Source organism: Sorex araneus, chromosome 3 (assembly GCF_027595985.1).
Source record: "Sorex araneus isolate mSorAra2 chromosome 3, mSorAra2.pri, whole genome shotgun sequence".
Classification (NCBI taxonomy): Eukaryota; Metazoa; Chordata; class Mammalia; order Eulipotyphla; family Soricidae; genus Sorex; species Sorex araneus.
The window spans coordinates 152,188,324-152,214,627 of record NC_073304.1 but is presented as its reverse complement, the minus strand read 5'-3'; the positions used below and the strand labels follow the sequence as shown (position 1 = coordinate 152,214,627).

Below are 26,304 nucleotides of genomic sequence, written 5' to 3'. Positions count from 1 at the left end.
GCAATACCACTTCTGGGAATACATCCCAGAGATGCAAAAAAGTACAGTAGAAATGACATCTGCACTTGTATGTTTATTATAGCACTATTTACAACAGCCAGAATCTGGAAAAAAACCCAAATGCCTGAGGACAGATTACTGGTTAAAGAAACCTTGGTATATCTACACAATGGAATACTATGCAACTGTTAGAAAAGATGAACTCATGACATTTGCATACAAGTGAATAGACATGGAGAGTATCATGCTAAGTGAAATGAGTCAGAAAGAGAGGGACAGACATAGAATAACTCCACTCATTTGTGAAATATCACTGTATCACTGTCATTCTGTTGCTCATGGGTTTGCTCGAGCGGGCACCAGTAACATCTCCATTGTGAGACTTATTACTGTTTTTGGCACAGTGAATACGCCTCGGGTAGCTTGCCATGCTCTCCGAAAGGGGTGGAGGAATCGAACCCGGGTCGGCTGCATGCAAGGCTAATGCCCTATCCACTGTGCTATCTTCCAGTCCTTGTGGAATATAAAGTAACATAATATGAGACTAACACCTAAGGATAGTAGAGATAAGGGCCAGGGGTATCCCTCCATGGCTTGGAAGGTGATCTCATGTGCTTGGGGAAAAGGCAGCTGGGATAGAGAAGGGACCATTAAGTAAATGATGGTTGGAGGGTTTGCTTCAATGGTAGATGTGTGCTGAAAGTAAAACTATGGACCAAACATAATTTCCGCTTAGTACCTTTATTGCAAACCATAACACCCAGAAAGAGAGAGAAAGAGGGAATGTGCCTGCCACAGACGTGGATTGGGGGGGACGAGGAGGCGGGGGAGGGGGGAGGTGGCAGGAGGGATACTGGAAACAGTGGTGGTGGAGTGTAGGGAAGGGTAGAGGAATGGGTACTTGAACATTGTATAACCAAAATGTACTAATACGAGTTCGTAAGTCTGTAACTATATCTCATGGTGATTCATTAAATAAATAAATAAATAAATAAATAAATAAGTAGCATTGCCCACTCCAAAAGGCGGAAGAGGTGGGGCTTCAGTGGCCACTCCCCCATACCACGCCCACTCCGCGTCTCACGTGAGCGCGCTAGGCTAGCCGGCGCATGCGCAATCGCCCTCCTTGGGGCGCCCAGGGAGGGCAACCTCGCGGTGTGGAATTTGACCCCGCCGGACTCCCATCCTGCGGACCGGAAGCGCACCTGAGCTTCGCTTCCGGCGTCTCTCTGGCGTCCCCTCCCCTCCCTCACGCGGCTTTCCTCTCCCCGCCTCCCCGCCTTCTCTGCTTTCGCTCTTTCTGGTAGAGCGGGGCCCTGCAGGCGGAGTCTGGGGTCCGGCGGGGGAAGCCGCGAGATTATAGCCCGACTGCGGGTCCTGCTGGCGGAGGTATCTAGAGGCCGAGCTGGCGGCCGCGGGGGCGGGGCCGGGGTGGTAGTGCGGACCGGGGCGCCGCGGTGGACAGAGGCGCTCAGAGCCGCGCTGGGCTGGTCGGGCCGTTGGCTCCGCGGCGCGCCCGGCTGAGGTAGCGGGACACGCCGCGGTTTGCCCCGGGAGCGTCCCGTAGGCGCTCCACAGTGGGCTGCCGCGCGATTGCGTCCGCGGACTCCTGCGTTTCAGTTTTCACGAATTCTCCATGCGAGCAGAGGGCTGTCGGGAGGTGCGAGGGCTTAGAGGGAGACGGGTTCGGGGGTCGGTGGGCCGCGCCTCCCCGCCGCGGGAGACCGACGAAACTTCCCGCCCGCCTGTGGTGACGCTCGGCCGCAGCCCCCAAACCTCTTCCCCGGCAGCCGCGTGAGCTCCCCCTGCCCGCGCGTCCGCCGCGCCCTCACCCCCTCTTCTTCTCGTTGCGCGTGGAGGGCGGCAGCATGTCCGCGCGGCCCGGGTGCGTGGGCCCGGGCGCGGCCACCGGCGCGGGCCAGTCGGAGGAGATCGAAGAGCTGCAGCAGGCGGTGGTGGACGAACTGGGCATCTCCATGGAGGAGCTGCGGCTGTTCATCGACGAGGAGCTGGAGAAGATGGAGTGTGTGCAGCAGCGCAAGAAGCAGCTGGCGGAGCTGGAGACGTGGGTGATCCAGAAGGAGACAGAGATGGCGCAGGTGGACCAGCTCTTCGACGACGCCTCCAGGTGAGGGCTCCGTGGCCAACCCAGTCAGAAGACGTGTTGCAAGTAGAGTTGCGCCGACCTTGAGCTCAGCAAGTTATGTTCTCTTCTTTTTTCAGTCCCCTTGGTTTTTTTTTTTTTTGTAGTCTCATTTTATGTTTTTTCTTTTTTATAAAGCTTTTCACAATAATTTGTTATGTTCAGTATTCCCTTGATTCTTTTGAACGCTACTTCAGAACAATTGCAGAAGAGTTCGGTGGGTGAGGTGCTTGGGCTAACCAGGGTACCCTTCCAGGACTGATTCCTGAGCACAAAGCCAGGAGTCAGCCTTGAGCCCCAAAAGAAAACAATTGCTTTATAGGGAGCTGTGGGGGAGAGGTGCCCAGGGGTGCTTAGGAGGCCCTGGGCACCAGCTGGGTTTTGGCCTGTTGTGGGGTGTGTGAACTGCAGGATGTACTGCTGCTTGCTGTGTCTCAGAGGTGCTAGGTGTCACAGTGATGCTCAGGTGCCTCCTGGGCTGTGTCTGGTAGTGTTTGGGGGACCATAGGGTGCCAGGTATTGAACCTGGGTAGGGTTCTAAACCCTCAGAAAGATTTGTTTCTGGTGTCCTGGTTTCACTAGAATGTGTTTGCAAATTACAGAGTAGAAGATGAAGTAAGGGACTGCAGGGTTTAAGGCCTTGCATACGACCAACTTCAGTTCAAGACTCCCATCCTGAGCACAGAGCCAGGAGTAAGTCCTGAGCACTACTGGGTGTGGCCCACACCCTCTCAAATCTTACAGATGATGAAGTAAAGTTGGATGGACTATACTTTGGCTTTATGGGTTGTTGTTTTGTGTTTTTTGTTTGATTTTGGTTGGGGGGTTGGGGGGGTTAGGGGGGTGTTTATACCCATCCTGCCTCTACCTCAGGGATACTTGACCTGGTTGACTGATTAGGTGCAGCATGGCTTGAGCCAGTGGTGCTGCCAGTGGTGCCATCAGAGTTAAAAACTGAGTTCAAGGTGTGTGTGCTTGCTAGGCCGCAATTGTCCACTTTGAGGTCTCAGCAGCCTCTTTGGAATCTGGGCAATGGTCTCAAAATCACCAGACTTTTCTGTGGGGAAAGTATCATCAATTTTGAACACACCTTTTAAATTATGGCCTGTTAAAATTGAAAGTAGTGCATTCTTTAACTTCTAATAGCTCCTACTCCTGCTTCCTCTGCTGGCTTTGACCTTCTCTATATGTTTTTCAATATTAGGGCAGTGACGAACTGTGAGTCTTTGGTGAAGGACGTCTACTCCAAGCTGGGTCTCCACTACCGGGACAGTAGTTCTGAGGATGAATCGTCCAGACCTACAGAAATAATTGAAATTCCTGATGAAGATGATGATGTCCTCAGTATTGATTCAGGTAAGTGAAGAGACCATGAGTAGGAAGATCTCAGGATTGAAATTGAGATGAAGGATAAAGGAGGAACGACTGTAGCCTGGGAGGGAATCTGGGGATTTGGATGGAGGGAAGTTGATCTTGGTGGTGAGATTGGAATTGAAACATTCCTAAAACTCTTATGAACATATTTGTAAAATACAGTGCCTAAATGAAGCTTTTTTTTTTCTGTTACTTATTCCCTATCCCAAACTCTCAGAAAAATCAAGATTAGTAAGATATATATATATATATGTATGTATGTATGTATATCTTGTGTGTTACTTTGATGAAAGTACCAGTGTTTCTACATTGCATATAATGCCTGTTCTGAATTACCTTTATTTCCTTTTGTTCTTTATTTTATTATATATTTTTTGGTGGGGGGGGTAGGGGGGAAGCCATTCCTGTTAGTACTCTGGGATTACTCCTGGTGCTATGCTCAGGAATCACACTCCCGGTGGTCCTCAGGGAACCCAGTGTGGTGCTGAGACTGGAACCAGGGTTGTCTCCATGGAAGACAAGCACACTGACTCTTCAGCCCCTTTCCCCTTTTTCTTTTCTTTCTTTTTTTCTGGGGGTGGGGTGGGAAATGTAGGAGATCTCCTAAGCAATGCTCAGTCCCCAGGGGGCTTTCTCAGTGATATTGGCTCACTGGGCTGGCACTTCAAAGGGCACAGGGAAGAAAGTGTTGTTTGGGCCATGTGATGTTGGGATCTGACCTTATGTATATAACTATCTCAGTGTGTTATCTTCGTCTATATGTAGCTTTTTAAATTGTAAGGTGAGCATCTTAACCCCTGTATTATCTCTCCAGCACTATTGTAATAGGTTTTGTAGGCACTGTTTCAAGACTCTTAGATATTCCACCAAGAAATGGAATTGCTAGATCTTATCCTAAATGTTAAGTTTTTAAGAAACTGCCATTCTGGAGCCATAGAGGTAGTATAGTGGATAGGGCTCTTTCCTTGTACACGGCTCAGTCAGGTTCATTTGCCAGCATCTGATATGGTCCCCTGAGCACTCGATCCAGGAGTGATCCAGAGCCAGGGATAATCCCTGAGTACTGTGCCAGGTGTAGTCCCATCTGTTTTTCCCTATCCTCCAGTAAAAGAAACAGCCACCTGGGCCAGGGCTTTATGTAGTTCAGCAGTATAGCACTTTCCTTGTATATATGAGGCTGTGACTGATTCTAGCACTCCCCAAAAGAGGTAAAAAGGGGGAAGTGGTATAAGAAATTGTCAAACTGTTTTCCAAAGTGGATATACCATTTTCCATTGCCTAGCTATTATAGATAACTATTTTAGCCGTTCTTGTGAAACGGCTTTTTTATGGGGATGTGGTGGAGTCACATTTTGATTTTGATTTTGGTTTGCTTTTTGTTAAAGATATGGTTTGGGCTATATCTGGAGATGCTCAGGAGTTACTCTTGATTCAACATTCAGGAATCATTCCTGCCTGTGCTTGAGGGACCATGTGAGTTGCGGAGTATAGAACCCATGCTGGTCGTGTGCAAGGCAAACACCCTACCCAATATGCTACTGCAGTAGGTCTGAGTTGTTAATTTTTTACATTTATTTACCATTTAAGAGAACTTTTTCTATTTTTTTTCTAATTTTCTATGTTTTTCTTTTGTTTTTAAATTGAATTGCCTTTTATTAACTAAAAGACTTACTTTAGGTGTGATTTACTTACCTACTAGCTATATTTTAGATATTTCTTCTCGATGTGGTCTTTCCATTTTCTTAGATTGTCTTTTAAAGAGTAAGACTTCATAAGGCTGGTAGGTTTTTTTTTTGCTTATTATTCTCTGGTTAAAAGACTCCTCTTGGTACCTTGTCAAAGCTCCTCTGGCCATATACAATGAGGACCTATTTCTGGATTTGGTTAAGTTACATTTATCTAAACATCTATCAATGCTATTTTCTTTATTTTTTAAATATTTTGTTTTTGGGTCACACAGTGATGTTCAGGGGTTATTTCTGGCTCTGCACTCAGGAATTACTCCTGGTGGTGCTTGTGGGGGGATGCTAAGGGATGCTAAGAATTGAACCTGGGTCTGCTGCATACAAGGTGACTGCCATCCCCACTGTACTATTGCTCCCACCAAGCAACACTTTTACTTGCAGTAGCTTTATGATAAATGTTAAAATAACTTAATCGAAGTCCTTCAAATTTATTTGTATTTTCCATATAATTCAAACAAATTTTAAAATAAGTTTGTTAGTTTCTATTAAAAAAAGCTTTTTAGTAACATTTTTAATAGGAACTATGGGCTGGAGCGATAGCACAGCAGGTAGGGTGTTTGCCTTGCACATGGCCGACCAAAGTTTGATTCCTTCGTCCCTCTCAGAGAGCCCAGCAAGCTCTCCTGCAGGGTATCCTGCAGAGCCTGGCAAGCTACCCGTGGCGTATTCGATATGCCAAAAACAGTAACAAGTCTCACAATGGAGACATTATTGGTGCCTGCTCAAGCAAATCGCTGAACAACAGGATGACAGTGCTACAGTTTAATAGGAACTATATGAATCTGAAAATCAGTTTGGGGAGATTGCCCTTTTTCTTTTGCTCCACGGGGGCTATTTATTCCCTCTCTGTTTGTAAGAGGTTACTCCATTAGTCTTTGGAGATCATGCCATGATGGGAGTTGAACCTGGGCCTTCTACATGTATGCATTATCCCTTTGTTATCTTTCTGACCCAAGTATTGTCTTGATGTGGGGTGCTTGTGAAGGGGTTGTTGAGCTACACCTGGCATTGCTCAGGAGTGAGCCCTGGCAGTGCTTGGGGAACCCTATGCTTTATGACAGATTAAACTAAGGTTAGCCACATAGAAAGCAAGCATCTTCGGTTTTAGAGACTTTTTTTATGCTAATATGAGTGGGATATTTTTTTTTCCATTTTAGGACTGTTCATTGCTATGGTGTAAAACTGAGTTGGTTGTTTTTTTTTTTTTTTTTTTTTTTTTTTGGGTCACACCTGGCAATGCACAGGGTTACTCCTGGCTCTGCACTCAGGAACCACTCTGGCAGTGCTCAGGGGACCATATGAGATGCTGGGAATTGAACCCAGTTGGCCTCGTGCAAGGCAAATACCCTAGCCGCTGTGCTATCACCCCAGTCCCTGAGTTAGTATTTTTGCTGGACCTGGAAAGATGGTACAGCTGCTGACCAGGGTTCGATATCTAGCACCCTCATACAGTCCCTCAAGCACCACCAGGAGTAATACCGTAGCATTGCAGGCTGTGGCCAAAAACAAAACAAAAGAAAATAATTGTGAACTGATTTTGTAGATTGACCTTACTAATAAGTTTAATAGTTACAGGAGCTTTTTGTGACTAAGCGTTGTTTGTATACTTGTTGTGACTAAGCGTTGTTTGTATACTTGGTCATATCTTCAGATAAGGTCAGTCTTAATTTTCCTTTGTAATCTGGATCCTCTTTATTTCTTTTTCTTGCCTTCTTGTACTTACTGGAACCTCACATACCGTGATAAAGTTTTGGGAAGCATGTATTCTTTTCTTATGCCTAGTCTTAGGGAAAAGCATTTGGTTTTAAGTATTACAGTGTGATTTGCAGGAAACTTCTTTGGTTTTTGAGCCATACCTATCCGTGCTCAGGGAAGCATGCAGCATCCGAGATGCTGCTCCATGCAAAGCAGCACTCCAGCCCTTTGAACTAGCTCCTCTCACTGTGGGTATTTTTGTTTTTGGGTCACACCTGCCAGTGCTTGGGACTCACTCCTGGCTCTGTACGCAGGGACCACTCCTGGGGGCTCAGAGGACCATATGTGATGCCAGGGATCTAATCCGGGTCCGTTGTATGCAAGGCAAGGTCCCTATCCACTGTACTGTCAATCAGGCTCCTGTTTAGTCCTTTTTAAATAACTGTTAAGAGATTGTTTTCTTCTTCCAAACTAGTAGTTTCAGCAATTTAATTTTTCGTTTGTTTTTTTACGTGTTTTGTCTCTTTTAGTATCTTCCCCCCTCCTTTTTATTGTTTCACCGTGAGATAGTTACGAAGATTTCATGTTTGAGCTTCGATCGTACAATCATCAAACACCCATCTCTTCACCAGTGCACATTTTCCACCACCAGAATCCCCAGTTCCCGCCCCCCATTTCACCCCTTTCGATGCCTGTGTGGCAGACAATTTGTACAATACTCTCTCTGTACTTTGGTTACATTCAGTATTTCGACATCAGTCCTGCCATCACTCAAATCTGCCGAAAAGGCAATGCTAGACAATTTGTTTTGTGTTGCTTGTTATGAACAAAATATAATGTCGCTCTAAGAATCCTAAAATTTTAATAATTAGGGTCTCTGCAGGGAGCTGCTCAGTTCCGAGATTCATGTGTGTGTCTCTGGATCATGGCCATGTGGGAGCTTAAGTAGCCAGTGGCCATTTGGAGTCCCATCGGGGTGGGGGTAAGGAGAAGGGCCGACTCCTTCCCTGTCCCATGAGGCCTGGCATTTCCCGCCACTGCTACCGCATACCTGGAGCTTTCCTTGAGTTCTAGAAGATGGCGGCTGCCGGGATTCCTAGGAGGCCGGCGGAAGGATGACACCTGCTCCCATCTGGAGTGGCCCAGTGAAAGTGGCCTGTTGCAAAGTCTGGAGGCATCTCTGCAGCAGGCTGCTCACTTCTGAGATTCGTGTGTGTGTCCATTTCAGCAATTTTATTCCTGTTATCTTGTTTGCTTTGGGACCACACCAGTGGTACTCAGGAAATTTTTCTTCTTAGTTCTTCTTAGTTTTCCTTCTTAGTTCTTCCCTAAGGACTGTAAGTGGTACCAGGGATTGAACTTGAGTTGGCGACACGCAAGGTAGGTCCCTTAATGTCTGTATTCTTTCTCATGCCCTTAGTTTCTGATTTTGTTTTTTGTCCTGGCTTTTGATAGAGGGAGGGGGTTGGCCATGCCCAGTAGTACCCAGAGGATCAAGCTTGAGGCAAAGCATGTGCTCCAGTTCTGTGAGCCACTAAATAATTTTATAAGTGCTTACGTGTTTTTTTGTTTTGTTTTGTTTTTTGGTATTTTTGGTTTGTCTGTTGGGGGGGAGCGTTGTATGTTTGGGGGCCACTCCCAACAATGCTCAGTGATTACTCCTGGCTTTGCACTCAGTGATTATTCCTGGTAGTGTACTAAGGACCATATGGAATGTTAGGAATTGAACCAGGATCTACTGCCTGCAACCACCCTTCCCACTGTACTATATCTCTAAGCTCAATGCTTATATATTCATCTGATCATTTCCTACTACTAAATACTTCCTGACTAAATACTTCCTGGTTAAACATAGCCAACTTGAGGGGGCTGGAATGATAGCACAGTGGGTAGGGCGTTTGCCCTGCACGCAGCCGACCTGGGTTTGAATCCCAGCATCCCATATGGTCCCCCAAGCACTGCCAGGAGTAACCCCCGTGCATCGCCAGGTGTGACCCAAAAAGCAAAACAAAAAAAAAATTATATATATATATATATATGTATATATATATATATATCTCCAACTTGATACCAGTATAGTTCCATTTTGCTCTTACATTATTGTGTTAATGTCAGATAGGCAATATTGTCAAATATGTAACACATATATTAAAACCAAGAATTTAGTGTTATAATTAATGCATAAACAATTTCACATTCATAGAAGTTACGGGAAGAAAATGTTGCTGTATATCTGCCATTACACTTTACCCTTCCTTTGGATCTGAGCTGCCAGCATTGACATCTTTTTTCCTCCAGCAGAAAGATACTCTTTCCTGTAGTTCATCTAAAAATGGAGTCTCCCAATCTAGGATATAAAATTCCTGTTTTCTGTGGCACTTTTTTTTTTGTTTTTGGTGGGGCGTGGGGCATTGCATAGCTGGCATTCTGGGGTCTGATCCCAGCTATGCTTAGGAGACTGCGTGTGCTAAAGTGGAACCCGGGCATCCTGACTGCAGAGCATATCTATTGAACTATCTCTCTGGCCTCACTTTTAGCACTTTTTTTTCTTTCTGGGTCACACCCCTCAATGCACAGGAGTTACTCCTGGCTCTGCACTCAGGAATTACTCCTGGCAGTGCTCAGGGGACCATATGGGATGCTGGGAATCAAACCTGGGTTGGCATTGTGCAAGGCAAACGCTCTAGCCGCTGTGCTATCACTCCAGCCCCAGCACTTTTTTAATATGCCACTATAGTGCTTTCTTGCCTTCATTTCTTTTTTTTTTTCTTTTTCTTTGGGGGGGGTCACACCTGGCGATGCACAGGGGTCACTCCTGGCTCTGCACTCAGGAATTACCCCTGGCAGTGCTCAGGGGACCATATGGGATGCTGGGAATCGAACCCGGGTCGGCCGCATGCAAGGCAAACGCCCTACCCGCTGTGCTATTACTCCAGCCCCTCTTGCCTTCATTTCTTGTTCTGTTTTCTGGGAAGTGAAGGTGGTTCCTCGAGCACTGTTCAGGGAGCCAGCAGTGCTTGACCCATTGCTGCCAGGAGCCACCAGAGCTATGCCAAGCAGTGCTTGAGGGGCCATGTGATGACAGGGATCAAATTTGGAACACGCATAAGTCACGTAGGTCGTGTATCCCAGCCCTTTGAACTAATTTCCTAGTCCTTTTTAAAATTTTATAAAATTTATTTTTGGGTGGGGGTATTGGGCAGTGCATAGGGACTACTGAACCATGTGCAGTAGGGGCCCTTGGGATTTAGAGTAAACACTATCTACTATCTCTCCAGCCTCGTCTTTTTTAAAGTTGTATTTGTTGCTTATGGGGCCATAAACTAGCAGTGTTGTGAGACCTGGGGACCATTCTCTGGAGTGCTTAATTAGCTCAACAGTGCTCAGCTCAGTGGTCTGCTCAGAGGTTTGGTGCTTAGGCCTGGGGGCTCTGAGAATCACCAAGGCTGAACCAGTGGTTCTCAGAGCCGTACCATGACAAGGTTGAACATATCTTGAACATGCTAGACATGTATTCTTCATTATATTTCTTGGAAAGCCTTAAAATTCTCCCCTCTGGTTCAATTTTGTCTTCTGGCTCTTTGAGATTTTTTTGTCTTACTTTTCATTTCATTCAATTGTCTGGGGTGTGTCTTAAGTATAATTCTTTGTTCTCATCCTTGAGCTTCTTTAATTCTTTTGGATCTCCAAAGAATATTTTCATCAAATTTGAATATATTTCTCACTTTTTCTTCATATGTTTTCCTGACCTTGTCTCTCCTCTTGCTTTTGTGTATTCCCATTAGGTACTTTTATTTTCTTATTCTTACTTTGGGCTCACCTGGCAGCACTCAGTGGTTACTCCTGGCTTGGTGTTAGGTTACTCATAACAGTGCTCAGGTGATCAGTTGGTGCCATGGATGGAACCCCAGGTCTGCATGTAAGGTTGTGTCTGGCCCATTAGTTGCCATGATGTATATGGTGGAATGCATGATGTTGTCCCATAAAACTCATAAGTGCTTTTTTTTTTTTAATCTCTGTTTTGAATTGGATAGGTTTTCTATAAGAAACTTGTAATCATTGCCTAAGCCCATGTGCAGCCTGTGCCCACATGTTGCTACCAAGCGCATGTAGTACCCGAGCGTATGTGTCACCCGCATCTCCCCTCTTGAGGTATGGACTTTTCAGGGATGTGGATTTTCATGCATATCTAACATTGGGATGTGTCCTGAGTTTCCCTCACCATTCTTTGTTTTTGGGTTGCACCCTGGGCAATGCTCAGGGGTTACTCCTGGTTCTACACTCAGGAATTACTCCTGGCGGTGCTCAGGGAACTATATGGGATGCTGGGATTGGGGTTGAACCTGGGTCAGCCCTCACCCCCACACACACACCCACACCCCGTGTCAGCTGTTGCAAGCCCTACCTGATGTATTATTGCTCTGGCCCCTCCCTCCCCATTTTGGAGAAACTTATTTTCTCTCTTGATTTTCCTAATCCTGTTTTATGGCACTCTCATTTTCAGAATATCTATGTTAGATTTCTTTATTGTTTTGGACTCCCCTTTAATCAGGAACAAGAAATTCATGTTCACCTTTTTTTTTCCCCTTGTAAGTGTCAGGATTTGAACCTAGGGCAAGGCAAGAACTCTTGTCACAGAGCTGCTGCATTTCTGGCCCAAAGTTTGAAAAATCTTTCCAGTTTAATCCTTTTTTTGTTTTTTATTTTGTTTCTGTAAAGTTGTTCATGATGATTACATTCAATTACATTCAGTTTTTCAATACCAATCACACTATTATTTCTAGTTTTCCAAATCGCCACTCAAGCCTGCCCTAATTGCAAGCCCTTAATAATTTATTTTATATTGCTTGTTATGAAGAATTTGCTAAAAATGATCAAAAAAGGTTTTTTTGTTTGTTTTTTTGCTTTTTTGGTCATACCAGCAATACACAGGGATTACTCCTGGCTGTGCACTCAGGAACCTCCCCTGGCGGTGCTGGGGGACCATGTGGGATGCTGGGATTCAAACCCAGGTTGGCCGTGTGCAAGGCAAACGCCCTACCCACTGTCTATCACTCCAGCCCCTCAAAAAAGATTTCATTAGAAGAAAGTGTGTGAAGATTGTTGTTTATCACCCTGGAGCCATTACGCCCTTGTATAAGAGATTATTAACCTATTGTTACAGGCTAAGCCTTGTGTGTTAATATTTTCTTAATCGAGATTGGTTGTCTTCTACTTTAAATCCCATCCGATGTGGTTTGCTATTCCTGGTATATCAGTGGTGTAGGTTTTGAATGGGGTGATACAGCTGGAGTTAAATTTCTAACTGGATGGTGACTTTGGGGTCCAGAAGTATCTCTGTAGCTTGCTGCTCTCTTTCAAGATTTATTTATGAGACTCTGGATCATGGCTGGTTTATGACCCCAGAAGCAGTTTGTGGATGTGACCACCAGGCTCCCGGAAGAACAGGAAGATGAGAGAAGGGAGCCGATCCCCAACCTCGGGAGAGCCTGGAAACTGCAGTCACAAAATGCGCATACCTGAATTTTTCAAGATTCATTCCTAGATGAGACTTGGGCTGAGCCCACAGACTCTGGCTGTGCGCATGACAGGGATTGGATTTAGGAGGTTTTCAACTGCCAGGGCTCTGTTTGGGCAGGTGATGGGTTCACTTATCCCAGCCCCCTCTGGGGTGCCCCAGATATGAGACTCAGCCTGGTGAGGAATCTAGAGGCATCTCTGCAGCTTCCAGTTTAATCCTTGTTTTCTGTATATAAATTTGTTCAACTTTCTCATACCACAGTTATCAGAACTGCCTTAGTTTTGCCTGTTTTTTTTTTTCAACTCAACTTGAAATTATGTATCCTGTTTTCATTCTTCATTGTTCAAGAAAATGCTGATGTGTGAAGCCTGTTTAGTTCAGTTGCAACTGAAATCAAAATAGCATTCCTTTATAAAAGCATTTCTTTATAGCTGGAGCGATAGTGCAGCAGGTAGGGCGTTTGCTTTGCATGCGGCTGACCCAGGTTTGATTCCTCCGCCCCTCTTGGAGAGCCTGGCAAGCTACCGAGAGTATCTCGCCCGCACGGCAGAGCCTGGCAAGCTACCCATGCGTATTTGATATGCCAGAAACAGTAACAACAAGTCTCAGAATGGAGACGTTACTGGTGCCCGCTCGAGCAAATAGATGGGCAATGGGATGCCAGTGACAGTGATTCCTTTATAGCAATCCTTTATAGCATTGCCATAATTTGTTCTCCAGTTGGCGTTTCATTTGGCTGAAGGATTTTTTGGTAATTATAAATAATGCTCTAAATATTCTTATGCATTGCATCTAATGCATAAGCACAAGGATCTTCTCATGATACATATTGAATATCTTGTCCATTGCAGTGATCTCACTTTGTCAAAGTTTTCTATAACATGCTGCTCAAGGTGATTCTTGGCTAGCTGGACTGGCCATTTCATGCTGAGGCTTAAGAATGCAATGTTGCCTGAACTCAGTGGTGCTGGAGACCGCCAGATCCGCCCTTGGGGTGCTGGGGGCCTCCAGGACACACCCATTAGTCTTTGGGGCTGTGTAGTGCTGGGGATCAGAGTAGAGGCATTGCACATGTAAAGCTTATGCTCCTGACTCCTGAGCTAACTCCCCTACTTGAGCATCTTTTCATTTATCTGTTGGCTGTTTCTTCATCCTCTCAGGTGACCTGCCCATCTTTTTTTTTTTTTCCTTTTTGGGTCACACCTGGTGATGCACAGGGGTTACTCCTGGCTCTTTACTCAGGAATTACCCCCTGGCGGTGCTCAGGGGACCCTATGGGATGCTGGGACTCGAACCCGGGTTGGCCGCGTGCAAGGCAAACACCCTACCCGCTGTGCTATCGCTCCAGCCCCTGACCTGCCTATCTTGTTTCTGTTTTAGTTTGTTGGCAGGTGGGGTGGCTGCCCAGTATTGCAGGGCCTTCAGGGACCCTTCAGCCTTGTAGTACAGGTACAGACCTGACAGTTTCACTGCTCATCCTGGCAGTGTGGTCTTGTGCTGACGGGGCTTTATGCATGTCTGACACATCCACTGGCCTCCTCAGCCATCTCCTGGCTCCTTTCACCATTTCTTAGTCAGATCCAATTTTTGTCTTTGTATTGTATCAGTTCTTTATCCTTTTTAAAAAATATTTAAAACTATTTAAATACCTTGATTTGCAAAGTTGCTCATAATACAGTTGGTTCAGGCATTCATTGTTTCAACACCAATCCCACCACCAGTGTGACCTTCTCTCTACCATTGTTCCCAGTTTCACCCTCCACCACTCTTAACAGGCATGAAATAATTTTTATGTTGCCTGTTGCAGCAAAATGACAAATGGAATTACAAAAATATGGTTTAGTAGAAAATTTGTGAAAGTTATTATATCACAGTGGTTACTAAAGTCATTATCTGAGGATTTACTGAGCTGTTCGGTGTGAGCTGAGTCTTCATAATTATTTTCACTTATTGAGCTTAGTGGGCTACTTTCCTGTGTGATTTGCTGTGCTCCTACTGGGCTGTTCATATTGGGGTCTCACTATATGTTGTTGTCCCCCATACGACCAGGAGTGATCGTTGAGCACAGAGGCAGGAGTAAGCACCAGCCCCCACACAAACACATACACCAGCAAAAAAAGAAAAGAAATAAGTGTGTAATGAAAACACAAAGTCCCATAGACTATTATTAATTGTCCCAGTATATTAATTCCTCCAAATCAGCTTGGTCACCTCTTTGCGGTATATCTTTTTCTTTTTCTCACATTTAGCAGTGTTCAGGGATCACTCCTGGCAAGACTTGGGGAACCTGGGCACCACAAGGAATGCTAGGGATCAAACTTCGGTCAGCCATGTGCAAGGTGTGCCCTGCCTGCTGTACTATTGCTCCAGCTCCTCTCTGCTCTATTATTTTTCAGAATTCTCTTTGCTCTTTGATATACATATGTATGTTAGTATTTAGTTTTTTATTATTGTCAGTAATACTTCATGATAATGCTGATATCTTAGAAATTATTTGTTTTTGGGGCTGGAGCGATAGCACAGCGGGTAGGGCATTTGCCTTGCACGCGGCCGACCCGGGTTCTAATCCCAGCATCCCATATGGTCCCCTGAGCACTGCCAGGGGTAACCCCTGTGCATCGCCGGGTGTGACCCAAAAACCAAAAAAAAAAAAAAAAAAGAAATTATTTGTTTTTGTTATTATTTCTTAGAACTTCTTATCACCAAACTTAAAAAATGCCTGTTAGGATGGCAGGTTGGGGCGTATAGGAGAGGGAACCTAAGAGCACCGATGGAGGGATGTTGACACTGGTGGCAGGATCGGTGATGGAATATTATGTGTCAAAAGCTAACTGTAAATAACTCCTCATGCAATATTAAAATAAAATTGGGGGGAAAGTAAAATTTAAGTTAAAAAAAATTTTATGTGTACATATCATAAGCGCATGTTTTTCTCATCCATAGGTGATACTGGGAATAGAACTCCAAAAGACCAGAAGGTGAGTTGGGCTGGGTAAGGTAAGGGTGACATATAACTGTATGAAAATGGGGCCGGGTTTCTCATCTGACTGCCACATTTTTCTCCTTCTGATCAATTTTAGTGGCTCTGCTTGTGGGACAGAGTGAAATTGTCATGCTCTGAAAAGGGAGGATTTTTCTGTCCTCCTGTATGACATAGCTGAACAATAAAGGGAAGGAAATAAGGAAATGAGTTCTGGAATTTTTTTGCAAGAAATCCTATCATGAGTTCTATAAACTACATGGTGTATAAAATTAAAACCTTTTTGTTGGGGGGGAGGGGGTAGAGCAGAGATGGCGTTTGCCTTGCATGCAGCTGACCCAGGTTTGATCCCCAGCATTCCATATAACCCCTTGAGCACTTCCAGGAGTAATTCCTGAGTGCAGAGCCAGGAGTCACCCCTGAGCAACACCAGGTGTGACCCAAAAAGGGGAAAAAATAATTAGGGTAGGGGCTACATCTGGCAGTGCTCCGAGTTTAGTCCTCGCTCTGTGCTCAGAAGTTCATAAGACCATATGTGGCATTGGGAATGGAACCCAGGTCAGCTGTGTACAAAGCAAGCATTCTATGAGCTGTAATGTCTGGTCTCTAAAATAAAATTGTCTTAAGTAATATGAAAATGGGATGTGGAGATAACCCCAGTGGTACAGCATGTGTCTTGCATGTCTTTTTCTCTTTGGGTGGATAGGGATCAAGCCTGAGTCAGCCATGTACAAGGCAAGTGTCCTACCGGTACACTATGGCTTCAGCCTCTGTTTAGCATGTCTTCAGTCCTGAAATCAGTCATCATCACCATGTGGCTGAGTGTGGTTTTAGGGGGGGACATACTCTGCAGTTCTCAGGACTTATTCCTGGCTCTGTGCTCAGGGGTCAACTCCTAGCAGGCTCAGAGAACTATATAGGATGCTTGGGACTGAATCTGGGTCAGCCATGTGCAAGGCAAGCACCCTATTTACTGTACTAGTGCTCTGGGCCCCATTTTTTGTTTGTTTGGTTTTTGCTTTTTGGCTTTCTTGAGTGTTGCCAGGTCCCCCTGTATTGCTGGGTGTGGCCTCTAAAATATAAAAAAAGGGAATTGTGCCATCTTTATTTTTTCAGCCATCAGCATAGAATCAGTCTGTGGATTGCAGTTTCTAATATCTGTTACAAAAAAATGTAAAATAGCTCACTCTGGAGTCTGAACAGCTAGTAGGGTGTTTGCCTTCCATGCAGCTGACCTAGGTTTGATCCCCAGTGTCCCATATGGTCCCCCAAGTCCACCAGGAGTTACTCCTGAGTGCAGAGCCAGGAATAACTCCTGAGCATCACTGGTTGTGACCCAAAAACATAAAAACTTTGCTAGTAATTTTCAGGAAATTACTGTTTATTCATAGCAGTGGAGACTTTCTTACCTTTCCCAGCCACCAAAGCAATGTAACGCAACCACCAAAAAAACAAGATCTCATCACTAAAATAGTCCACTTAGAAATTCCTGTACCGGGGGGCTGGAGAGATAGCACAGCGAGTAGGGCGTTTGCCTTGCACGCGGCCAACCCGGGTTCAAATCCCAGCATCCCATATGGTCCCCTGAGCACGGCCAGGGGTAATTCCTGAGTGAAGAGCCAGGAGTAACCCCTGTACATCGCCAGGTGTGACCCAAAAAGCAAAAAAAAGAAATTCCTGTACCGGAGCTGGAGAGATAGCACAGCAGGTAGGGCGTTTGCCTTGCACTCGGCTGACCCGGGGGGTTTGATTCCCAGCATCCCATATGGTCCCCTGAGCATGGCCAGGAGTAATTCCTGAATGCAGAGCCAGGAGTAACCCCTGTGCATCTTGAGGTGTGACCCAAAAAGAAAAAAAAAAAAAAGGTTAAAAAAGAAATTCCTGTACCTTGGGCCAGAGCAATAGTAAAATAGGGAAGGCATTTGCCTTGCCTTGCCTGCAGCGAACTTGGGTTCGATCCCCAGCATCCCATATGATCTTCTGAGCACCGCCGTGAGTAATTCCTGAGTGCAGAGCTAGGAGTAACCCGTGAGCATTGCTAGGTGTTACCCAAAAAGCAAGGAATGGAGGGAGGAGGAAGGGAAATTTTTGTACCAAGTACAGTATGAATGGCTAGTTTGTCAATGACCTGCTAGGTGAGATTAATCAAGGGAAACTTTCTAGCTAGAAAGACCTTGCTTCCCCATTCCCACCCCACCTCCCCTTTTTTGGGTTTAGGCCATACCCATCAGTGCTTGGGTGTTGCAGTGCCAGGGATCATACATGCAAAGCACATGCTGCATCCACTGTCTCCCTGGCCCGAACATTTTTTGTTTGGGGGCCACATGTGGCTGTGCTCTGCTCGGGGATCACTCCTAGCAGTATTTGGGGCAACATAAACAGATCAAACTTGGGACCGGAGCGATATAGCACAGCGGGTAGGGCGTTTGCCTTGCACGCGGCTGACCCAGGTTTGATCCCCGGTATCCCATATGGTCCCACAAGCACTGCCAGGATCAATTCCTGAGTGTAAAGCCAGGAGTAACCCCTGTGCATCGCTGGGTGTGACCCAAAAAAACAAACAAACAAAAAAAACCGAAAAAAAAAAAACCAAACATATCAAACCTTAGTACCTTAACCCCTCTGCTGCCTTTGGGACCCAACGTGTTTCTTACAAGTTATTCCTAACCCTTGCTACTACTTTAAAATTTGTCTCCAGTGCCAGAGAGATAGCTCAAAGATAATGCATGCTCAACATGCAAGAAGAGGCAGGGTTTGGGTTCAGTCACCCACACAGCATGGTTCCCTGAGCACCGCCAGAAGCACCACATGAGCACTGCCAACTTTGGCCTATAAACAGAAGTGTCTCCCTTATTTCCTTCCTTACAGCTTCGTGAAGCTATGGCTGCCTTAAGAAAGTCAGCTCAAGATGTCCAGAAATTCATGGATGCCGTTAACAAGAAGAGTAGTTCCCAGGATCTGCATAAAGGTTAGGATTAGGAGCTCCTGAGGTGTAAGTGACAGTGCAAGAGTGAATTTTCAGCTTCATCTAACATCTCAGATCCTTCTCCAGCTCCGTTGGATTATTTTAACATTACAAGTTGAGCAACTCAGATAAGGTTTTTGTATTTTGTTTTCCTTGTTCACAGCTTAAGACTCACCTGTTGATTGAGATGTGCCAGATTCATTGTAGTTAGTACTTTATTACCCCAGTTATACTGATGCCAGGTTTTGAATCTGTTATTTTACCCAGATTCTTTAGTTCCACACTCATTGATTTGTTCGAGTGGGCACCAGTAACATCTCTCATTGAGAGACTTATTGTTACTGTTTTTGGCATATCCAATATGCACAGGTAGCTTGCCAGGCTCTGCCTCGCAGGCTCGATACTCTTGGTAGCTTGCCGGGCTCTCCGAGAGGGGTGGAGGAATTGAACACGGGTTGGCTATGTGAAAGGCGAATGCCCTACCACTGTGCTCTCGCTTGCGGCTGACCCGAGTTCTATGTGGACATCAGTTATCCAAGTTTTCCTATTAACATAGACAGTTGAGTCAGCTGGGTCTTGTCCTGCTCTTGGCCAAGAGAGCAGCAGAAGTGGCTAAGATGACCCCAGTTCCCCTGATTCCTCTGCTGCCCTCTTGTTTCCTGTTCTTTGTCTAGTATCTGCCATTTCTCTTTAGAACACTTCTCCTTTCCTCCATAGGAACCTTGAATCAGATGTCTGGAGAACTGAGCAAAGATGGTGACCTTATAGTCAGCATGCGCATTCTGGGCAAGAAGAGAACCAAGACCTGGCACAAAGGCACCCTTATTGCAATCCAGACGGTTGGTATGTTGAAACTGGAGAAAAGATTAGTGAGAAGCTACCTATAGGCAGGTCTCCACTGATGATTGTATTATTCCCCACCCCACACATGCATGTTCTTTCTCTCTCTCTCTCTGTCTGTCTCTGTCTGTCTGTCTGTCTGTCTGTCTCTCTCGCTCTCGCGCTCTCTCTCTCTCTCTCTCTCTCTCACACACACACACACACACACAAAACAGCCTGACCTTTTTCCATTCTCAAAGAAGCTTTAATTTATACAGAAATTTGTGGTTTTTAGAGAAGTTTTGTTTATTTTTTCCCTTTTACTCAGGGCCAGGAAGGAAATACAAGGTGAAATTTGACAACAAAGGAAAAAGTCTACTCTCGGGGAACCATATTGCCTATGATTACCACCCTCCTGCTGACAAGCTGTTTGTGGGCAGTCGAGTGGTGGCCAAATACAAAGATGGAAATCAGGTCTGGCTCTATGCTGGCATTGTAGCTGAGACACCAAACGTCAAAAACAAGCTCAGGTACTGGAAAGAAAATGGACGTCGGGGGCACAGGCACCTGTCCTATTCAGGCCATGGTCCAGATCTCTCAATTAGTCCTTAGAGGCAGAAACCCTTGCTTTTTCTTTGCCACAGAGTCATGTGGGTGATTATCCTCCTCCCACCCAGCCCGCATCCTGGCTCCCCCTTTTTTCCATTTAAGGAGAAAAGAAGGTGGAGAGTAGTCAGGCCTGATTCGTTAAGAGGAATGAAGTGGAGAGTAAACAGGTTCAGCAGAGTAGGAATCTGATAGAACAGAATAAGTTTTGGGAAAAGTGGGGATATGAGCCAGGAGAGATAGGACAGCGGGTAGGACACTTGCCTTTCACACTCTCAACTCAGGTTTGATTCCCAGCTCCACATATGGTCCCTCAAGCTTACCAGGAGTCTGAGTGCAGGGCCAGGAGTAAGCCCTAAGCACAGAGGGTATGGCCCAAAAACAAAAAAAGAAAGTGGGGATATGATTAAGGGGAAAAAAATTTTTTTTTAAATCTTAGCATGGGGTGGTGGTGAGGAGTAAGAAAGTGGTAGAATAGAACTGTCTTCCCTAGAGTTGGACCTTTTGTAATCTTGAGGAGTTGAGGCGCTGCTGAGATTTCTCTGGGTCCTGTTAAATACCATGAGCCCTGATCGACGCCACTCTTTCCTGGCAGGTTTCTCATTTTCTTCGATGATGGCTATGCTTCCTATGTCACCCAGTCTGAATTGTATCCCGTTTGCCGGCCACGTGAGTGTCCCTCCTTTCTTCTTTGCTGTATTCCTTGCCTTCTCTACTTAGTGTTTTTCTTCTTCAGACCACTGTTCGGAAAGCCATATTATTTTGTGTGTGCCAGTCTCAGAAAGTTTAAATGGGACTGATGTCCTCTGAAAGAAAGTGTCTTTGCTCCCGCTGAGTGCCGGGTCTTTGCAGGCAGAGAGAGATGCTGGGAGTTAGTGAACAGGCAGCCTTTAGTGTGCTCTGAATATTGTAGATGTATTTTGGTTTCGTTCTTAAATGATGTAGGTTTGTGAAGATGTTACTTCTTTCCTAGTTTCATCTAACATTTGTATAAATCTAATCTGAGCATTGCTTTCTTTACAGAAGCCTCATTAGACAGGTTTGTAGTGACTTCTGTGATTGAAGCTCCGGCATTTTTTAGGTGCTAGGAATCAAACCCGGGGCTAGATAGGTTTACAGTGTGCAGTCCATCACTACCACTGAACTCTATCCCCTACTACAGCAGCAACTGTTTTGAATTGTGAGAAGGCCCACAAACACTGCTTTGTTTTACAGAATATGGCAGTAGTACATACTGTATTATACTACCGCCGTATGTAGCGAGAGGACTTTCACTGCTCCAGAGAGTTCCATGTGTTCTCTGAATACATTTTTCTCCCATCACACTTTTCTTGAGTGAATTTCTGTGAATATGACTATTTTATTTTTATAAAAACTTGATAGAGAAAGGATTTTTGTTTTTATCAAAACATTCCTTTGGTTGCTAGAGAGATAATAGAGAGAGTGGGTCTGACTCTTGCTTTGTGCAGTAGGTCAGTTTGGAATTGGTTATTTTCTGCTTAGGGCTCACTCCTGGTGGGGCTCAGGGGACCATATAGGATGCTGAGATTGAACCCAGGTTGGCTGCATGCAAGCCAAGCACCTTACCCACAGTACAGTCACTGGCCCAGCCAACCACAGTTTGATCCCCAGTACTTCATATGGTCCCAGAGCATCACCATGAGTGAGTTCTGAGTACTGCCAAGTGTGGCCCCAAAACAAAAAAGACATTTTGAGTTCTGTCCTTGGCACCCCGAGGGGAGGTAAGAGAGTACACAACCCATAACCTACTTGTCTGTCCTGTTTAAACTCTTGTTCCTTTGGACAGTGAAAAAAACTTGGGAGGACATAGAAGACATCTCGTGCCGAGACTTCATTGAGGAGTATATCACTGCCTACCCCAATCGGCCCATGGTGCTGCTCAAGAGTGGCCAGCTCATCAAGACCGAGTGGGAGGGCACCTGGTGGAAGTCCCGGGTGGAGGAGGTGGACGGCAGCCTGGTCAGAATCCTCTTCCTGGTATGTACATGCTTCCAGCAACATCAGAGCAGGGAGGGGTGGGACAGCAAGCAGCAGCAGCAGCAAGGACACAAGAGTTTGTAGCGACCTCATAGTGTCTGTCTTTTGGCCAGAGAGATAGTACAGCTGGTAAGGCACTTGCCTTGCACACGGCCAACCCCAGGTTCGATCCTCAGTATCCCATATGGTTCCCTGAGCCCACCAGGAGTGATCCCTGAGCACAGAGCCAGAAGTAGCCCTGAGCATTGCCAGGTGTAACCCAAAAATATCAGCAAAGAAATATTTTTTATCTTAAAATGGGAAAGTATTTGCTTCGTTTTTGTTCAGCTAGGGATTTTTTTGGGTTTGGGGCCACACCTGGTGGTGCTCAGGGATTACTTCTGGCTCTGCAGTTAGGAGTTTCTCCTGATGGTGCTCAGGGGAACAAATGTGGTACCAGGGAGGAAACTCGTGTTCACCACATGCAAGGTAAATGCCCTCTCTGCTGAAATATTGCTCCAGCCCTCTCTTTGTTTTTGTTTCGGTTTCTAGGCCACACCCAACTATGCGTGGTGCTGACTTTGCTCAAGGATCACTCCTGGTGGGTTTGGTGACCCTGTCAGATGCTGTACTATTCTCAAGCCCACTTGTTTATTTGATTTGGGGGCCATATATTGGGGTTGCGAAAAGACTTTTCCTAACTATGCTCAGGAGTGATCCTTGACAGTGCTCAGGGAAGCATCTGCAGAGAAGGAGATTGACTGGCCAGGTCAGCCACATGCACAGGCAGCCAGCAACTTCCCACCAACCAGGCTTTTTTGTCTGTTTTTGGGCCACACTTAGCAATACTTAGAGCTAACTCCTTGTGGGAATTGGGGGATTGGGGAGCCCTCTGGGGTGCTAGGAATCCAACACATGCAAGGCAAGCACCCTACCCTTAGTGCTCACTCTGTCTCATTAATTTTAAGTTTTTGTCTTCTGTAATTTCCTTTCTGGGAGAGATGGGGGAGGATTGGGCCACAGTTGGCAGTGGTAAGGTGTAAAACCCATAGCAATGCACAGGACCATATGCAGTGCCAGGGATTGAACTAGGGTTGGCCTTAATCTCCTGTACTATCCCGCCCTCATTTCTAAAATAAGTATCTGTTTCTCTTCTTTTTTTGGGGGGAGGGGTGTTCATACCCAGCGATGCACAGGGGTTACTCCTGGCTGTACACTCAGGAATTACTCCTGGCAGTGCTCAGGGGGCCATATGGGATGCTGGGAATCAAACCTGGTTTGGCTGTGTGTAAGGCAAATGCCCTACCCGCTGTGCTATTGCTCCAGCCCCCTTGTTTCTCTCTTTTTTTTTTTTGCTTTTTTTTTGGGTCACACCTGGCAATGAACAGGGGTTACTCCTGGCTCTGCACTTAGGAATTACTCCTGGCGGTGCTCAGGGGACCATATGGGGTGCTGGGAATCGAACCCTGGTCGGCCAAGTGCAAGGCAAACGCCCTACTCGCTGTGTTATCACTCCAGCTCACTTGTTTCTCTTCTTGATATTCAAATGTAGATGTGTTGTCTAGGAAGGGATTTGGGAGTCATCTTGGAGATTTCCCTCAGGTGTTGGATTTAGTCCCTTATGCAAAGGGAGGGGCTGGAGATATAGCATAGCTGTAGGGTGTTTGCCTTGCACGCAACCAAGCCAGGTTCAATTCCTCCACCTCTCTTGGAGAGCCTGGCAAGCTACAGAGAGTATCTCACTGCACAGTATAGCCTGGCAAGCTGCCCATGGTGTATTTGATATGCCAAAAACAATAACAAGTCTCACGATGGAGACATTACTGGTGCCCACTTGAAAAAATCGATGAGGAACGGGATGACAGTGACAGTGCAAAGGGAGAGGTCCTGGTATCTAACCCATTTTTCTCCCAACCCATCCTTTCTCCTGATGCCTCAGGATGACAAAAGGTGTGAGTGGATCTATCGAGGTTCCACGCGTCTGGAACCCATGTTCAGCATGAAGACATCCTCGGCCTCTGCACTAGAGAAGAAACAAGGGGGACAACTGAGGACACGTCCAAATATGGGTATGTCCTAGGGAAGAGAGCAGTGGGCAATCCAGCAGGGTGTATGAACAGTGGTGGCCTTTGTTTGCCAGAGTGACACTGCTGATTCATGGCAACAACTCCATGTACCTGGGGTTGTTGCCAGTGGTATTAATGGTTTTGTGGTGCCACCTCCCACACTGTGGCTGTGATTGGTTTTAAACAGCCAATAAAAATCTGAAGCTAGGATCAGGAGATAGCTCAAAAGGACTGGAGTGTTTGCAGAAGCCCCAAGTTTGTTCCCAGGCACTGTATGGTCCCTTCAGCACCATTTGTTTACCACTGAGCACTGGCTCATAAACAAAATCTGAAACTCTCCTACATTGGGTGCATTGGTCATATGCCTTACCTTTTCTCTAAATGAGGCTTGTGAACTTTCTGTGTAACCTGGTTGTCCCTTTTTGTTGCTGTTTTTCAATCTAAACCATTTTTTGTTGTTGACAAGTTAGTAAATCAGTGCCTAAAACTAAAAGAAAAATATTTTCTGGATCAGAGAGGTCGTTGAATGGGCCTGGAGGTTTGTGGGAGATCTAGGTATGACACCAGCACTTCATAGTCCACGGGAAGGTACCCCTGAGTACTGCTAGGTATAGTCCCCCACCCCCATTAAAAGAAAAAATTAAAGCATTGGGGTGGGGGGGGGCGCAGCCCAAGCCCAGGTATCCCCAGGCCATACCGGGTGGTTCTCAGGGCTGCATCATTGCAGCAGTGGGATTTGAACCATCCCCACAGCCTCGGTATCAGATGAGACGAGGGCTGTGACGTCCGCTCAACCACTTCTGTTTCTACATGTTTCTGATATGCTTTTAGATGTTAGTGGGTCATCAAAGAATGCATTTTTGAAAATTCTCAACAAAGCGGAACAGTTACTAAGACATCTTAGCTTCAGTATTGAAGTCAAAGTCAGCATATATCAGGATTCCCACTTAGTAGTATAAGTCACGGAACTGATAGTGTTGGCACTTACTCGGTGTTTCCATTGCGGCTTTTATATGAGTTTAAGTTGAGCATCAGGCATGTGTGTGAGACTAGCTGTCATCTCAGTGGTGAATTTCCTTTTTTCTCTAGGTGCTGTGAGGAGCAAAGGCCCTGTAGTACAGTATACCCAGGATCTGACCAGTACTGGGGCTGCTCAGTTCAAGCCAGTGGAACCCCCACAGCCTCCAGCTCCACCTGCCCCAGCAGCACCCCCAGCCCTCCCCACACCACCTGCCCCACCTCCTCCATCACAGTCCCCCCAGGCAGGTGAAAATGAGTGAGTGCTAGTACTTCTTTCTTACCTTTTTTTTTTTTTTCATAGTATCACCTATTTTTTGTTTGTTTGTTTTTTTCACCCCTCACTGTATGGTTTCTAATCTTCTAGAAGCTTGGAAAGCCAACTTGCCCAATCACGGAAGCAAGTAGCGAAAAAGAGCACATCATTCCGGCCAGGATCTGTTGGCTCCGGTCATTCCTCCCCTCCGTCCCCTGCACTCAGTGAAAATATCCCTGGTGGGAAGCCTGGAATCAATCAGACATATAGGTGAGAAAATAACCCAGCTCTCTGGGAGAGCTTGATGCTGCAGACCTAGTGGTCATTGCATTAAGGAGGTTTCCAGGCTCCAGGAGACTTAAGGTTATGATAGTGAGGCCATTAGACTGAAAAAGGAGCTCTAGCGGCCAGAGCGATGATACAGAGAGTAAGGCACTAGCCTTGTATGCAGTTGGCTTGGATTCGATCCCCAGCATCCCATATGGTTCCTCAAGCACTGCCAGGAGTGACCCCTGAGCGTCACCAGGATTGAACACCTCCCACCCCACCCCGTCCCCCGAAAAGAGAACTCTGATATGTGAGCTTAGAAATACAGCATAAAAATAATTTTTTTCCAACCATGTCTAGCAATGCTCAGGGGTTATTCCTGGCTGTGCTTGGGGGATCATATTGGGATGCCAGGCATGTGGAAGGCAAGTGCTCTACCCATTGAACTATCTCTCAGGCTCCCAAAATAATTTGAAATTTGATGCCTAGAAATATGTAGCCATTAGAACATCATTTGTCTGGGCTGGAATGATAGTACAACGGGTAGGGCGTTTGCTTTGCACGTGGCTAACCCGGGTTCAATTCCCAGCATCTCATATGGTCCCCTCAGCACCACCAGGAGTAACCCCTGTTCTTGCCGGATGTGACCCCCCAAAAAAAGAAAATCATTTTCTTTTGACATTCCCTGAATGTCAAAACTTAACATTCAGGGGCCAAGTGGCATAGTACATAAGGTAGGGCTTACACATAGCTGACTGGGGTTCATTTCCCAGCATCCTATATGGTCTCCCATGCACTGCCAGGTAATTCCTGAGAGCAGAGCCAGGAGTAACTCCTGAGCATCACCAGGTGTGACCCAAAAAGAAATAAAAC

The 26,304-nt window shown here is 45.9% G+C and overlaps 1 protein-coding gene and 1 non-coding gene across 4 annotated transcripts in view; both read left to right on the top strand.

Moving 5' to 3' along the window:
- Window positions 1-1,106: 1,106 nt before the first annotated feature.
- SETDB1 (SET domain bifurcated histone lysine methyltransferase 1) overlaps window positions 1,107-26,304 on the top strand; it is a 40,618-nt gene continuing 15,420 nt past the window's right edge. Inside the window, exons 1-12 of one of the 3 annotated variants that reach the window (XM_004618078.3) lie at window positions 1,107-1,389; window positions 1,860-2,128; window positions 3,348-3,499; window positions 15,422-15,456; window positions 18,327-18,426; window positions 19,141-19,266; window positions 19,571-19,772; window positions 20,444-20,517; window positions 21,656-21,846; window positions 23,765-23,894; window positions 24,981-25,167; window positions 25,279-25,434. In XM_004618078.3, the coding sequence (XP_004618135.2) occupies window positions 1,869-2,128; window positions 3,348-3,499; window positions 15,422-15,456; window positions 18,327-18,426; window positions 19,141-19,266; window positions 19,571-19,772; window positions 20,444-20,517; window positions 21,656-21,846; window positions 23,765-23,894; window positions 24,981-25,167; window positions 25,279-25,434 (1,613 nt within the window). In that variant the 5' untranslated portion in view covers window positions 1,107-1,389; window positions 1,860-1,868. Of the gene's footprint in view, window positions 2,129-3,347; window positions 3,500-15,421; window positions 15,457-18,326; window positions 18,427-19,140; window positions 19,267-19,570; window positions 19,773-20,443; window positions 20,518-21,655; window positions 21,847-23,764; window positions 23,895-24,980; window positions 25,168-25,275; window positions 25,435-26,304 lie in introns of all 3 variants that reach the window. The other 2 variants (XM_055130363.1, XM_004618077.3) reach the window with 2 other exon arrangements.
- Window positions 15,514-15,649, top strand: LOC129404025 (small nucleolar RNA SNORA29). Its single transcript, XR_008629636.1, has one exon. It is a non-coding gene; the product is annotated as a small nucleolar RNA SNORA29 (small nucleolar RNA).